This window comes from Phyllobates terribilis, unplaced genomic scaffold (genome assembly GCF_046119375.1).
Source record: "Phyllobates terribilis strain yellow unplaced genomic scaffold, ASM4611937v1 Scaffold_1__5_contigs__length_1240528914, whole genome shotgun sequence".
NCBI lineage: Eukaryota > Metazoa > Chordata > Amphibia > Anura > Dendrobatidae > Phyllobates > Phyllobates terribilis.
The window spans coordinates 1,233,929,148-1,233,946,207 of record NW_027362761.1 but is presented as its reverse complement, the minus strand read 5'-3'; the positions used below and the strand labels follow the sequence as shown (position 1 = coordinate 1,233,946,207).

The following is a 17,060-nucleotide window of genomic DNA, read 5'->3' as shown; positions in this document are numbered from 1 at the left end:
GTGCATTGCTTATATAGCCCCATTAATTCCACATCGCTTTTCATTCATTACCATCACTGTCCCCATCAATCTTTGGAGTGTGAGAGGAAAGCAGAGAACCAAGTGGAAAGTCACTCAAACACAGGGAGAACATACAAACTCCTTGCACATGTTGCCATTGAACCCAGGAGCCCAGCATTGGAAAGCAACAGTGCTAACCGGTGAGCTCCATGTCTGGAGGAGGGGACCTAGGATTCTGCAGTGGGGTCTAGAGGACCCAAATGCAGGTGACAGAAGAATCTGGTGAATGGAAAAATGTTGTCTGGAGGGGATAAAGAGGAGTCAGAAGAGGACTATAGAAGAAGGGAGCAGTCTTGAAAAGGGGACAGAGAATTCTGCAGGAGTGGAAAATAAGTATGGAGGACACAGGAATCAGGATATTGATGCAGAGAAGTCTGGGGAGAAGATAGAATAACTGTGGGGGGAAAGAAGAATAGGACAAAGGAGTGTGGAGGAACGGGGACAAGTGTCAGGAGAAGGAGGACAAAAGAATCTGGAGGACTTTCAGTGGTCCAAAAGGGGGATGTTCTTCAGCACCAAAGGAAAGTAGGTAAGACTTAGTTTAAAATCCTTTAATCATACAGGATAAAAAAATTGGGAGAATGTCCACCCAGTAAAAAAGAAAACCCATAATGCTTCCGGGTAGAAAAAGCATTGAGGTCATAATAAAGTAGTGCTTCAATTGGGGGCAAGTAATAAACCCGTAATTAAGGGTTTTAACTACTTTCCTACAGAGAAGAGTGGCCAAGATTATTAAGGGAACGGGTGACTGCAGGAGACGGGTGACTACTGCCTGCAGGAGACGGGTGACTACTGCCTGCAGGAGACGGGTGACTACTGCCTGCAGGAGACGGGTGACTACTGCCTGCAGGAGACGGGTGACTAGTGACTGCAGGAGACGGGTGACTAGTGACTGCAGGAGACGGGTGACTAGTGACTGCAGGAGACGGGTGACTAGTGACTGCAGGAGACGGGTGACTAGTGACTGCAGGAGACGGGTGACTAGTGACTGCAGGAGACGGGTGACTAGTGACTGCAGGAGACGGGTGACTACTGCAGGAGACGGGTGACTACTGCAGGAGACGGGTGACTACTGCAGGAGACGGGTGACTACTGCAGGAGACGGGTGACTAGTGACTGCAGGAGGCGGGTGACTACTGCAGGAGACGGGTGACTACTGCAGGAGACGGGTGACTACTGCAGGAGACGGGTGACTACTGCAGGAGACGGGTGACTACTGCAGGAGACGGGTGACTACTGCAGGAGACGGGTGACTACTGCAGGAGACGGGTGACTACTGCAGGAGACGGGTGACTACTGCAGGAGACGGGTGACTACTGCAGGAGACGGGTGACTAGTGACTGCAGGAGACGGGTGACTAGTGACTGCAGGAGACGGGTGACTAGTGACTGCAGGAGACGGGTGACTGCAGGAGGAGGGTGACTGCAGGAGGCGGGTGACTACTGCAGGAGATGGGTGACTACTGCAGGAGACGGGTGACTACTGCAGGAGACGGGTGACTGTAGGGGACGGGTAATCAGATCGGGGTCATTCAGTTTGGAAAAACAAAGGCTGGGGGGGCGATCTTATTACAATGTATAAATATATGAGGGGGCAGTACAGAGGTCTGTATAATAATAATCACCTACTGTATCCTCACCCATCCCGCACTTACCAGTGAGTTCTACAATCATTACAGAAAAGTAAACATTCCACTTGATTATGTTATTTCCAGGTCAATCAGGACTTTCACACTGACATTGTCCAAACCAAGTTCAAATGATGTACGAGTTTGATGAATGAGTTTGATACCTGACTTTCATCACACATCAACATCAGAAGGACTTCCATAACTATGAGTATTTGCATAGTAAATATCATAAACCAAGAAAAACCATCAGGCAGCATCATTTGAGTTTATGGCCGAATGGTGCCTCTTCTGCCTCATGGAGTGGACGTTCAGAGTTCAAATCCCTGACGAAAAAATAATCTTTTGTTTTATAAATGATGCCGGCGAGCGCACAAACTGCACTGATATCTGACTTTTCTCACACATCAGAATAAGAATCACCATTACTTTTAGACCCCCTGAGTATTATCATGGTTAATCTCATAAGCCAAGAAAAACCTGTAGGGACACTGAACTTTTTATTATTAATTATTATCGCTATTATTATTATCCTTTCAAACCAAAACTATGTGACACAGATGCCTTACCATTAAACTGAAGGTTCATTATTTGATTATTTAGGTAGTGATATATAATAATAATTACAAAGCAAAAGTACATTGTGAGTTTGCAGCCAGTTCTTGGGTGGATGGAAAGTAAAATTGACAATAAAGAAATGTTATCATTAGACCCCTTTAAGAAATTCTGCAAATGTACAGTCACTTGGAAATAGATATGTAGTAAATTAGTGCCTCTTTGGCTACGTCATTTACCATGGAAATAGACAGCGTGTCTGAAACTCTTCACACGTCAGGATGACAATAAGAATGTCAGATATTAAAAGTAAAACATCCCTGTAGTTTGTGTGATAAACAGGCATAATTTAAAAATAATAATAATAATATTCCTAATGGGATTTGAACTCTGACACTGTAGTTGCAGAGGCTGATGCCTTACCATTAAGCGATCCAATCAAGTGATAGTAATTAGCAGCTTTTCTTATCTTATCAGATCAACTATAAAAATACTCAGGGTGACAAAAAAGTCATTGTGATTCTGATTCTGATGTTTGAAGAAAGTCACACATCAGACTCACACATCAAAATCAAACATCATTTGAATTTGTCTTGTTTGCAGTCTGTGCATAAGTCCCAATGAGTTTCAATCAGGTTTGCACTGAAAATCATATAATCAAATAGATCTCTTAAGTTTCTTCAACTAAGTTTATAGCTCAGTGGTCAGTGCACTGGACTCTGGATGAAGAATTTTGGGTTCAAGTCCCATCAGTGGACAGTGACTTTTTTTTTCATGATTATTATTACAGTTGTAAGAGTCACTTATCAAAGTCACTCGTCAGGGTCACTCGTCAGGATCTCTCGTCAGGGTCACTCGTCAGGATCACTTGTCAGAGTCACTTGTCAGAGTCACTCGTCAGGATCACTTCTCAGACAGGGTATTTAGCCTCAAACTGACATCATTCTGATGTTTGATTTTGATATCTGATCATGTCCTAAAATGGACACTGTACTAAAGGTTGAGCTCAATGAACTTATCTTTACCGTCAACCTTAAAAACTATGAAGACAGCAGTACAGAGAGGATTGTAGGATGAGGACTGAGGAGTATGAAAGTCATTAAGAAGGTGAGGAATACTGAGGACGGAGGTGACGGGCGGTCACCAGATACTAATGATGGGGGGGGGGACAGGTGGTCACCAGATACTGATAATGGAGGAGACGGGCGGTCACCAGATACTGACGACGGAGGTGACGGGCGGTCACCAGATACTGATGATGGAGAAGACGGGCGGTCACCAGATACTGATGATGGAGAAGACGGGCGGTCACCAGATACTGATGATGGAGAAGACGGGCGGTCACCAGATACTGATGATGGAGAAGACGGACGGTCACGAGATACTGATAATGGAGGTGATGGACGGTCACGGGATACTGATAATGGAGGTGACGGACGGTCACGGGATACTGATAATGGAGGTGACGGGCGGTCACCAGATACTGATGATGGAGGCGACGGGCGGTCACCAGATACTGATGATGGAGGTGACGGGCGGTCACCAGATACTGATGATGGAGGTGACGGGCGGTCACCAGATACTGATGATGGAGGTGACGGGCGGTCACCAGATACTGATGATGGAGGCGACGGGCGGTCACCAGATACTGATGATGGAGGTGACGGGCGGTCATCAGATACTGACGACGGAGGCGACGGGCGGTCACCAGATACTGACGACGGAGGTGACGGGCGGTCACCAGATACTGATGATGGAGGTGACGGGCGGTCACCAGATACTGATGGTATTTACGTTTCTCTTCTGTCGCTTTGTATTTTGTTGATAATGATAAACTGTTAACCCTTCGGACTCAGCAGCCCTTTTCCCGCACAGTACTGCACGTGTGACCGCAGCGGTGTTTGGTGGCCGCTTTATTACTCACCGGTGTTAGCTCCAGTCACTATGGCGGTTTTCCCCGTCAGGTCAGCGTGGCATTTCCGTGGCTCCCAACTTCCCTTCCTCTGTAGGCGCAGCACCACGGCCAGGAGCACAGAGCACAGGAACCAGGCTGGGTGACTGAGGACTGACAGCAGCTCCATGACCGGCAGCGACTGAGTGCTGGGACTAGTGCGCTGCACAAGGTACTCTGCACTCTGTACCTGCTCTGCCGCTGGGTCCTAGAGCCGGCTGCTTTATGTTATCAGGTAGTGGGCAGAGCTGCTGTAATCTGGGCAGGAAAGAGTGGCACCCCCTAATAACAAGGTCCAAGTCCTAATTACAGTGCAATATGCAATATTAACCCTGTGCTTTCCAGAGCGCAGAGGGATTGTGAGGAGCTGCTGTACAGGCACAATACAGAAGGAGCCGACGCCATGACCGTCCTGTGATGTAAAATCATCTGCTTGCTGTCAGTGAAGGAGAACACTCGGGTCTATGGTCCATAAACCTCTGCATGGCGGGGGCAAGGCTGAGCTGAGGGTTTGTTACAATGGTATCCGGTCCAGACAATGCCCTGTGAGGGTCAGACGTATCAGCGGCACTCATCTCTGCAGTATGGATACCTTGTATCTAGCTGCCCGCCAAGGCCCAAATACACAGGGGGCCATATACACAGGGGGCCATATACACAGGGGCCCAAATACACAGGGGGCCCAAATACACAGGGGGCCCAAATACACAGGGGGCCCAAATACACAGGGGGCCCAAATACACAGGGGGCCCAAATACACAGGGGGCCCAAATACACAGGGGGCCCAAATACACAGGGGGCCCATATACACAGGGGGCCCATATACACAGGGGGCCCAAATACACAGGGGGCCCAAATACACAGGGGGCCCAAATACACAGGGGGCCCATATACACAGGGGGCCCAAATACACAGGGGGCCATATACACAGGGGGCCCAAATACACAGGGGGCCCAAATACACAGGGGGCCCAAATACACAGGGGGCCCAAATACACAGGGGGCCCAAATACACAGGGGGCCCATATACACAGGGGGCCCATATACACAGGGGGCCCAAATACACAGGGGGCCCATATACACAGGGGGCCCAAATACACAGGGGGCCCATATACACAGGGGGCCCAAATACACAGGGGGCCCAAATACACAGGGGGCCCAAATACACAGGGGGCCCATATACACAGGGGGCCCATATACACAGGGGGCCCATATACACAGGGGGCCCATATACACAGGGGGCCCATATACACAGGGGGCCATATACACAGGGGGCCCAAATACACAGGGGGCCCAAATACACCGGGGACCCAAATACACAGGGGCCCAAAGTCAGACTAACACTCATCAGCAAAGGTATTAGTGACAATGATGATGATGTCACCTGTCAGTGGGTGTGGCGACAGTGATGTCACCTGTCAGTGGGTGTGGTGACAGTGATGTCACCTGTCAGTGGGTGTGGCGACAGTGATGTCACCTGTCAGTGGGTGTGGCGACAGTGATGTCACCTGTCAGTGGGTGTGGCGACAGTGATGTCACCTGTCAGTGGGTGTGGCGACAGTGATGTCACCTGTCAGTGGGTGTGGCGACAGTGATGTCACCTGTCAGTGGGTGTGGCGACAGTGATGTCACCTGTCAGTGGGTGTGGCGACAGTGATGTCACCTGTCAGTGGGTGTGGCGACAGTGATGTCACCTGTCAGTGGGTGTGGTGACAGTGATGTCACCTGTCAGTGGGTGTGGTGACAGTGATGTCACCTGTCAGTGGGTGTTGTGACAGTGATGTCACCTGTCAGTGGGTGTGGTGACAGTGATGTCACCTGTTAGTGGGTGTGGTGACAGTGATATCAATGCAGTATATACAGACAGCACTCCACAATTGTGTAATTTATGCATTCATTGATTGCAGAGTTGATGCATGATGAGGTTAACTGCAGAATAATGGTGTAGTGCTGTAACACCAGAATAATGACTGCAGCTCTGGAGGTGACTGGAGGATAAGACATGATGTAATAACAGAATATTGACTGCAGCTCTGGAGGTGACTGGAGGATAAGACATGATGTAATAGCAGAATAGTGACTGCAGCTCTGGAGGTGACTGGAGGATAAGACACAATGTGATAGCAGAATAGTGACTGCAGCTCTGGAGGTGACTGGAGGATAAGACACAATGTGATAGCAGAATAGTGACTGCAGCTCTGGAGGTGACTGGAGGATAAGACATGATGTAATAGCAGAATAGTGAGTGCAGCTCTGGAGGTGACTGGAGGATAAGACACAATGTAACAGCACAATAGTGACTGCAGCTCTGGAGGTGACTGGAGGATAAGACACAATGTAACAGCAGAATAGTGAGTGCAGCTCTGGAGGTGACTGGAGGATAAGACACAATGTAATAGCACAATAGTGACTGCAGCTCTGGAGGTGACTGGAGGAAAAGACACGATGTAATAGCAGAATAGTGACTGCAGCTCTGGAGGTGACTGGAGGATAAGACACGATGTAACAGCAGAATAGTGACTGCAGCTCTGGAGGTGACTGGAGGATAAGACATGATGTAATAGCAGAATAGTGACTGCAGCTCTGGAGGTGACTGGAGGATAAGACACAATGTAACAGCAGAATAGTGAGTACAGCTCTGGAGGTGACTGGAGGATAAGACACAATGTAATAGCACAATAGTGACTGCAGCTCTGGAGGTGACTGGAGGATAAGACACAATGTGATAGCAGAATAGTGACTGTAGCTCTGGAGGTGACTGGAGGATAAGACACGATGTAACAGCAGAATAGTGACTGCAGCTCTGGAGGTGACTGGAGGATAAGACATGATGTAATAGCAGAATAGTGACTGCAGCTCTGGAGGTGACTGGAGGATAAGACACAATGTGATTGCAGATTAGTGACTGCAGCTCTGGAGGTGACTGGAGGATAAGACACAATGTGATTGCAGAATAGTGACTGCAGCTCTGGAGGTGACTGGAGGATAAGAATGCAACAGCAAAATAGTGACTACAGCTCTGTAGGTGACTGGAGGATAAGACATGGTGTAACAGCAGAATAGTGACTACAGCTCTGGAGGTGACTGGAGGATAAGACAATGTGATTGCAGAATAGTGAGTGCAGCTCTGGAGGTGACTGGAGGATAAGACAATGTGATTGCAGAATAGTGACTGCAGCTCTGGAGGTGACTGGAGGATAAGACACAATATGATAGCAGAATAGTGACTGCAGCTCTGGAGGTGACTAGAGGATAAGACACGATGTAACAGCAGAATAGTGACTGCAGCTCTGGAGGTGACTGGAGGATAAGACACAATGTGATCGCAGAATAGTGACTGCAGCTCTGGAGGTGACTGGAGGATAAGACACAATGTGATCGCAGAATAGTGACTGCAGCTCTGGAGGTGACTGGAGGATAAGACACAATGTGATCGCAGAATAGTGACTGCAGCTCTGGAGGTGACTGGAGGATAAGACACAATGTGATAGCAGAATAGTGACTGCAGCTCTGGAGGTGACAGGAGGATAAGACACAATGTGATAGCAGAATAGTGACTGCAGCTCTGGAGGTGACTGGAGGATAAGACACAATGTGATAGCAGAATAGTGACTGCAGCTCTGGAGGTGACTGGAGGATAAGACATGATGTAATAGCAGAATAGTGACTGCAGCTCTGGAGGTGACTGGAGGATAAGACACGATGTAACAGCAGAATAGTGACTGCAGCTCTGGAGGTGACTGGAGGATAAGACACGATGTAACAGCGGAATAGTGACTACAGCTTTGGAGGTGACTGGAGGATAAGACATGATGTAACAGCAGAATAGTGACTGCAGCTCTGGAGGTGACTGGAGGATAAGACACAATGTAACAGCAGAATAGTGACTGCAGCTCTGGAGGTGACTGGAGGATAAGACACAATGTAACATCAGAATAGTGACTGCAGCTCTGGAGGTGACTGGAGGATAAGACACAATGTGATAGCAGAATAGTGACTGCAGCTCTGGAGGTGACTGGAGGATAAGACACAATGTGATAGCAGAATAGTGACTGCAGCTCTGGAGGTGACTGGAGGATAAGACATGATGTGATAGCAGAATAGTGACTGCAGCTCTGGAGGTGACTGGAGGATAAGACATGATGTAACAGCAGAATAGTGATTGCAGCTCTGGAGGTGACTGGAGGATAAGACAATGTGATTGCAGAATAGTGACTGCAGCTCTGGAGGTGACTTGAGGATAAGACACAATGTAATAGCAGAATAGTGACTGCAGCTCTGGAGGTGACTGAAGGATAAGACAATGTGATAGCAGAATAGTGACTGCAGCTCTGGAGGTGACTGGAGGATAAGACAATGTGATAGCAGAATAGTGACTGCAGCTCTAGAGGTGACTGGAGGATAAGACACAATGTAACATCAGAATAGTGACTGCAGCTCTGGAGGTGACTGGAGGATAAGACACAATGTGATAGCAGAATAGTGACTGCAGCTCTGGAGGTGACTGGAGGATAAGACACAATGTGATAGCAGAATAGTGACTGCAGCTCTGGAGGTGACTGGAGGATAAGACACAATGTGATAGCAGAATAGTGACTGCAGCTCTGGAGGTGACTGGAGGATAAGACATGATGTAATAGCAGAATATTGACTGCAGCTCTGGAGGTGACTGGAGGATAAGACATGATGTAATAGCAGAATAGTGACTGCAGCTCTGGAGGTGACTGGAGAATAAGACACGATGTAACAGCAGAATAGTAACTGCAGCTCTGGAGGTGACTGGAGGATAAGACACAATGTAACAGCAGAATAGTGACTGCAGCTCTGGAGGTGACTGGAGGATAAGACACAATGTGATAGCAGAATAGTGACTGCAGCTCTGGAGGTGACTGGAAGATAAGACACAATGTGATAGCAGAATAGTGACTGCAGCTCTGGAGGTGACTGGAGGATAAGACATGATGTAATAGCAGAATAGTGACTGCAGCTCTGCAGGTGACTGGAGGATAAGACATGATCTAACAGCAGAATAGTGAGTGCAGCTCTGGAGGTGACTGGAGGATAAGACACGATGTAATAGTAGAATAGTGAATGCAGCTCTGGAGGTGACTGGAGGATAAGACACAATGTAATAGTAGAATAGTGAATGCAGCTCTGGAGGTGACTGGAGGATAAGACATGATATAATAGAATAATGACTGCAGCTTTGGAGGTGACTGGAGGATAAGAAATGATGTAACAGCAGAATAGTGAGTACAGCTCTGTAGGTGACTGGAGGATAAGACATGATGTAATAGCAGAATAGTGACTGCAGCTCTGGAGGTGACTGGAGGATAAGACATGATGTAATAGCAGAATAGTGACTGCAGCTCTGCAGGTGACTGGAGGATAAGACATGATGTAACAGCGGAATAGTGACTGCAGCTCTGGAGGTGACTGGAGGATAAGACACGATGTAACAGCAGAATAGTGACTGCAGCTCTGGAGGTGACTGGAGGATAAGACATGATGTAATAGCGGAATAGTGACTGCAGCTCTGGAGGTGACTGGAGGATAAGACACAATGTAACAGCAGAATAGTGAGTACAGCTCTGGAGGTGACTGGAGGATAAGACACAATGTAATAGCACAATAGTGACTGCAGCTCTGGAGGTGACTGGAGGATAAGACACAATGTGATAGCAGAATAGTGACTGTAGCTCTGGAGGTGACTGGAGGATAAGACACAATGTGATTGCAGAATAGTGACTGCAGCTCTGGAGGTGACTGGAGGATAAGACAATGTAATAGCAGAATAGTGACTGAAGCTCTGGAGGTGACTGGAGGATAAGACACAATGTGATAGCAGAATAGTGACTGCAGCTCTGGAGGTGACTGGAGGATAAGACAATGTGATAGCAGAATAGTGACTGCAGCTCTGGTGGTGACTGGAGGATAAGACACAATGTGATAGAAGAATAGTGAGTGCAGCTCTGGAGGTGACTGGAGGATAAGACAATGTGATAGCAGAATAGTGACTGCAGCTCTGGAGGTGACTGGAGGATAAGACAATGTGATAGCAGAATAGTGACTGCAGCTCTGGAGGTGACTGGAGGATAAGACACAATGTGATAGAAGAATAGTGAGTGCAGCTCTGGAGGTGACTGGAGGATAAGACATGATGTAACAGCAGAATAGTGAGTGCAGCTCTGGAGGTGACTGGAGGATAAGACATGATGTAACAGCAGAATAGTGAGTGCAGCTCTGGAGGTGACTGGAGGATAAGACATGATGTAATAGCAGAATAGTGACTGCAGCTCTGGAGGTGACCGGAGGATAAGACATGATGTAATAGCAGAATAGTGACTGCAGCTCTGGAGGTGACTGGAGGATAAGACATGATGTAATAGCAGAATAGTGACTGCAGCTCTGGAGGTGACTGGAGGATAAGACACAATGTGATAGCAGAATAGTGACTGCAGCTCTGGAGGTGACTGGAGGATAAGACACAATGTGATAGCAGAATAGTGACTGCAGCTCTGGAGGTGACTGGAGGATAAGACACAATGTGATAGCAGAATAGTGACTGCAGCTCTGGAGGTGACTGGAGGATAAGACACAATGTGATAGCAGAATAGTGACTGCAGCTCTGGAGGTGACTGGAGGATAAGACATGATGTGATAGCAGAATAGTGACTGCAGCTCTGGAGGTGACTGGAGGATAAGACATGATGTAATAGCAGAATAGTGACTGCAGCTCTGGAGGTGACTGGAGTATAAGACACGATGTAACAGCAGAATAGTGACTGCAGCTCTGGAGGTGACTGGAGGATAAGACACAATGTAACAGCAGAATAGTGACTGCAGCTCTGGAGGTGACTGGAGGATAAGACATGATGTAACAGCAGAATAGTGACTGCAGCTCTGGAGGTGACTGGAGGATAAGACATGATATAATAGTAGAATAATGACTGCAGCTTTGGAGGTGACTGGAGGATAAGACATGATGTAACAGCAGAATAGTGAGTGCAGCTCTGGAGGTGACTGGAGGATAAGACATGATGTAATAGCAGAATAGTGACTGCAGCTCTGGAGGTGACTGGAGGATAAGACATGATATAATAGAATAATGACTGCAGCTTTGGAGGTGACTGGAGGATAAGAAATGATGTAACAGCAGAATAGTGAGTACAGCTCTGGAGGTGACTGGAGGATAAGACACAATGTAACAGAAGAATAGTGACTGCAGCTCTGGAGGTGACTGGAGGATAAGAAACAATGTGATCGCAGAATAGTGACTGCAGCTCTGGAGGTGACTGGAGGATAAGACACAATGTAACAACAGAATAGTGACTGCAGCTCTGGAGGTGACTGGAGGATAAGACACAATGTGATAGCAGAATAGTGACTGCAGCTCTGGAGGTGACTGGAGGATAAGACACAATGTGATAGCAGAATAGTGACTGCAGCTCTGGAGGTGACTGGAGGATAAGACACAATGTAATAGCAGAATAGTGACTGCAGCTCTGGAGGTGACTGGAAGATAAGACACAATGTGATAGCAGAATAGTGACTGCAGCTCTGGAGGTGACTGGAGGATAAGACACAATGTGATAGCAGAATAGTGAATGCAGCTCTGGAGGTGACTGGAGGATAAGACATGATGTAATAGCAGAATAGTGACTGCAGCTCTGGTGGTAACTGTAGGATAAGACAATGTAATAGCAGAATAGTGAGTGCAGCTCTGGAGGTGACTGGAGGATAAGACACAATGTAACAGCAGAATAGTGAGTGCAGCTCTGGAGGTGACTGGAGGATAAGACACAATGTAACAGCAGAATAGTGAGTGCAGCTCTGGAGGTGACTGGAGGATAAGACACAATGTGATAGCAGAATAGTGACTGCAGCTCTGGAGGTGACTGGAGGATAAGACACAATGTAATAGCAGAATAGTGACTGCAGCTCTGGAGGTAACTGGAGGATAAGACACAATGTGATAGAAGAATAGTGAGTGCAGCTCTGGAGGTGACTGGAGGATAAGACATGATGTAATAGCAGAATAGTGACTGCAGCTCTGGAGGTGACTGGAGGATAAGACACAATGTGATAGCAGAATAGTGACTGCAGCTCTGGAGGTGACTGGAGGATAAGACAATGTAATAGCAGAATAGTGACTGCAGCTCTGGAGGTGACTGGAGGATAAAACAATGTGATAGCAGAACAGTGACTGCAGCTCTGGAGGTGACTGGAGGAGAAGACACAATGTGATAGAAGAATAGTGAGTGCAGCTCTGGAGGTGACTGGAGGATAAGACATGATGTAACAGCAGAATAGTGAGTGCAGCTCTGGAGGTGACTGGAGGATAAGACATGATGTAATAGCAGAATAGTGACTGCAGCTCTGGAGGTGACTGGAGGATAAGACATGATGTAATAGCAGAATAGTGACTGCAGCTCTGGAGGTGACTGGAGGATAAGACATGATGTAATAGCAGAATAGTGACTGCAGCTCTGGAGGTGACTGGAGGATAAGACACAATGATCGCAGAATAGTGACTGCAGCTCTGGAGGTGACTGTAGGATAAGACAATGTGATAGTAGAACAGTGACTGCAGCTCTGGAGGTGACTGGAGGATAAGACACAATGTGATAGAAGAATAGTGAGTGCAGCTCTGGAGGTGACTGGAGGATAAGACATGATGTAATAGCAGAATAGTGACTGCAGCTCTGGAGGTGACTGGAGGATAAGACACAATGTGATAGCAGAATAGTGACTGCAGCTCTGGAGGTGACTGGGGGATAAGACACAATGTGATAGCAGAATAGTGAGTGCAGCTCTGGAGGTGACTGGAGGATAAGACATGATGTAATAGCAGAATAGTGACTGCAGCTCTGGAGGTGACTGGAGGATAAGACACAATGTGATAGCAGAATAGTGACTGCAGCTCTGGAGGTGACTGGAGGATAAGACACAATGTGATAGCAGAATAGTGAGTGCAGCTCTGGAGGTGACTGGAGGATAAGACATGATGTAATAGCAGAATAGTGACTGCAGCTCTGGAGGTGACTGGAGGATAAGACAATGTAATAGCAGAATAGTGACTGCAGCTCTGGAGGTGACTGGAGGATAAGACACAATGTGATCGCAGAATAGTGACTGCAGCTCTGGAGGTGACTGGAGGATAAGACACAATGTGATCGCAGAATAGTGAGTGCAGCTCTGGAGGTGACTGGAGGATAAGACATGATCTAACAGCAGAATAGTGAGTGCAGCTCTGGAGGTGACTGGAGGATAAGACGATGTAATAGTAGAATAGTGAATGCAGCTCTGGAGGTGACTGGAGGATATGACACGATGTAACAGCAGAATAGTGACTGCAGCTCTGGAGGTGACTGGAGGATAAGACATGATGTAACAGCAGAATAGTGACTGCAGCTCTGGAGGTGCATGGAGGATAAGACATGATGTAATAGCAGAATAGTGAGTGCTGCTCTGGAGGTGACTGGAGGATCAGACACAATGTGATAGCAGAATAGTGAGTGCAGCTCTGGAGGTGACTGGAGGATAAGATATGATGTAACAGCAGACTAGTGAGTGCAGCTCTGGAGGTGACTGGAGGATAAGACATGATGTAACAGCAGACTAGTGAGTGCAGCTCTGGAGGTGACTGGAGGATAAGACATAATATAATAGTAGAATAGTGAGTGCAGCTCTGGAGGTGACTGGAGGATAAGACACAATGTGATAGCAGAATAGTGACTGCAGCTCTGGAGGTGACTGGAAGATAAGACACAATGTGATAGCAGAATAGTGACTGCAGCTCTGGAGGTGACTGGAAGATAAGACACAATGTAATAGTAGAATAGTGACTGCAGCTCTGGAGGTGACTGGAGGATAAGACATGATATAATAGAATAATGACTGCAGCTTTGGAGGTGACTGGAGGATAAGAAATGATGTAACAGCAGAATAGTGAGTACAGCTCTGTAGGTGACTGGAGGATAAGACATGATGTAATAGCAGAATAGTGACTGCAGCTCTGGAGGTGACTGGAGGATAAGACATGATGTAATAGCAGAATAGTGACTGCAGCTCTGCAGGTGACTGGAGGATAAGACATGATCTAACAGCAGAATAGTGAGTGCAGCTCTGGAGGTGACTGGAGGATATGACACGATGTAATAGTAGAATAGTGAATGCAGCTCTGGAGGTGACTGGAGGATAAGACACAATGTAATAGTAGAATAGTGACTGCAGCTCTGGAGGTGACTGGAGGATAAGACATGATATAATAGAATAATGACTGCAGCTTTGGAGGTGACTGGAGGATAAGAAATGATGTAACAGCAGAATAGTGAGTACAGCTCTGTAGGTGACTGGAGGATAAGACATGATGTAATAGCAGAATAGTGACTGCAGCTCTGGAGGTGACTGGAGGATAAGACATGATGTAATAGCAGAATAGTGACTGCAGCTCTGCAGGTGACTGGAGGATAAGACATGATCTAACAGCAGAATATTGAGTGCAGCTCTGGAGGTGACTGGAGGATATGACACGATGTAATAGTAGAATAGTGACTGCAGCTCTGCAGGTGACTGGAGGATAAGACACGATGTGATAGCAGAATAGTGAGTGCAGCTCTGCAGGTGACTTGAGGATAAGACACAATGTAATAGCAGAATAGTGACTGCAGCTCTGGAGGTGACTGGAGGATAAGACAATGTGATAGCAGAATAGTGAGTGCAGCTCTGGAGGTGACTGGAGGATAAGACACAATGTGATAGAAGAATAGTGAGTGCAGCTCTGGAGGTGACTGGAGGATAAGACATGATGTAATAGCAGAATAGTGACTGCAGCTCTGGAGGTGACTGGAGGATAAGACACAATGTAACAGAAGAATAGTGACTGCAGCTCTGGAGGTGACTGGAGGATAAGAAACAATGTGATCGCAGAATAGTGACTGCAGCTCTGGAGGTGACTGGAGGATAAGACACAATGTAACAACAGAATAGTGACTGCAGCTCTGGAGGTGACTGGAGGATAAGACACAATGTGATAGCAGAATAGTGACTGCAGCTCTGGAGGTGACTGGAGGATAAGACACAATGTAATAGCAGAATAGTGACTGCAGCTCTGGAGGTGACTGGAGGATAAGACACAATGTGATAGCAGAATAGTGACTGCAGCTCTGGAGGTGACTGGAGGATAAGACACAATGTGATAGCAGAATAGTGAATGCAGCTCTGGAGGTGACTGGAGGATAAGACATGATGTAATAGCAGAATAGTGACTGCAGCTCTGGTGGTAACTGTAGGATAAGACAATGTAATAGCAGAATAGTGAGTGCAGCTCTGGAGGTGACTGGAGGATAAGACACAATGTAACAGCAGAATAGTGAGTGCAGCTCTGGAGGTGACTGGAGGATAAGACACAATGTAACAGCAGAATAGTGAGTGCAGCTCTGGAGGTGACTGGAGGATAAGACACAATGTGATAGCAGAATAGTGACTGCAGCTCTGGAGGTGACTGGAGGATAAGACACAATGTAATAGCAGAATAGTGACTGCAGCTCTGGAGGTGACTGGAGGATAAGACACAATGTGATAGAAGAATAGTGAGTGCAGCTCTGGAGGTGACTGGAGGATAAGACATGATGTAATAGCAGAATAGTGACTGCAGCTCTGGAGGTGACTGGAGGATAAGACACAATGTGATAGCAGAATAGTGACTGCAGCTCTGGAGGTGACTGGAGGATAAGACAATGTAATAGCAGAATAGTGACTGCAGCTCTGGAGGTGACTGGAGGATAAGACAATGATCGCAGAATAGTGACTGCAGCTCTGGAGGTGACTGGAGGATAAAACAATGTGATAGCAGAACAGTGACTGCAGCTCTGGAGGTGACTGGAGGAGAAGACACAATGTGATAGAAGAATAGTGAGTGCAGCTCTGGAGGTGACTGGAGGATAAGACATGATGTAACAGCAGAATAGTGAGTGCAGCTCTGGAGGTGACTGGAGGATAAGACACAATGTAATAGCAGAATAGTGACTGCAGCTCTGGAGGTGACTGGAGGATAAGACAATGATCGCAGAATAGTGACTGCAGCTCTGGAGGTGACTGGAGGATAAAACAATGTGATAGCAGAACAGTGACTGCAGCTCTGGAGGTGACTGGAGGAGAAGACACAATGTGATAGAAGAATAGTGAGTGCAGCTCTGGAGGTGACTGGAGGATAAGACATGATCTAACAGCAGAATAGTGAGTGCAGCTCTGGAGGTGACTGGAGGATAAGACGATGTAATAGTAGAATAGTGAATGCAGCTCTGGAGGTGACTGGAGGATAAGACATGATGTAATAGCAGAATAGTGACTGCAGCTCTGGAGGTGACTGGAGGATAAGACATGATGTAATAGCAGAATAGTGACTGCAGCTCTGGAGGTGACTGGAGGATAAGACATGATGTAATAGCAGAATAGTGACTGCAGCTCTGGAGGTGACTGGAGGATAAGACACAATGTAACAGCAGAATAGTGACTGCAGCTCTGCAGGTGACTGGAGGATAAGACACAATGTGATAGCAGAATAGTGACTGCAGCTCTGGAGGTGACTGGAGGATAAGACACAATGATCGCAGAATAGTGACTGCAGCTCTGGAGGTGACTGTAGGATAAGACAATGTGATAGTAGAACAGTGACTGCAGCTCTGGAGGTGACTGGACGATAAGACACAATGTGATAGAAGAATAGTGAGTGCAGCTCTGGAGGTGACTGGAGGATAAGACATGATGTAATAGCAGAATAGTGACTGCAGCTCTGGAGGTGACTGGAGGATAAGACACAATGTGATAGCAGAATAGTGACTGCAGCTCTGGAGGTGACTGGAGG

General features: G+C 47.2%; 1 protein-coding gene across 1 annotated transcript in view; it reads right to left on the bottom strand.

The window, feature by feature from the left end:
* The window catches only part of LOC141164783 (retinol dehydrogenase 11-like), a 67,401-nt gene extending 62,986 nt beyond the window's left edge, over window positions 1–4,415 (bottom strand). Inside the window, exon 1 of the mRNA XM_073650343.1 lies at window positions 4,167–4,415. Within this exon, the coding sequence (XP_073506444.1) occupies window positions 4,167–4,323 (157 nt within the window). The 5' untranslated portion in view covers window positions 4,324–4,415. The remainder of the gene's footprint in view (window positions 1–4,166) is intronic.
* Window positions 4,416–17,060: the final 12,645 nt, after the last annotated feature.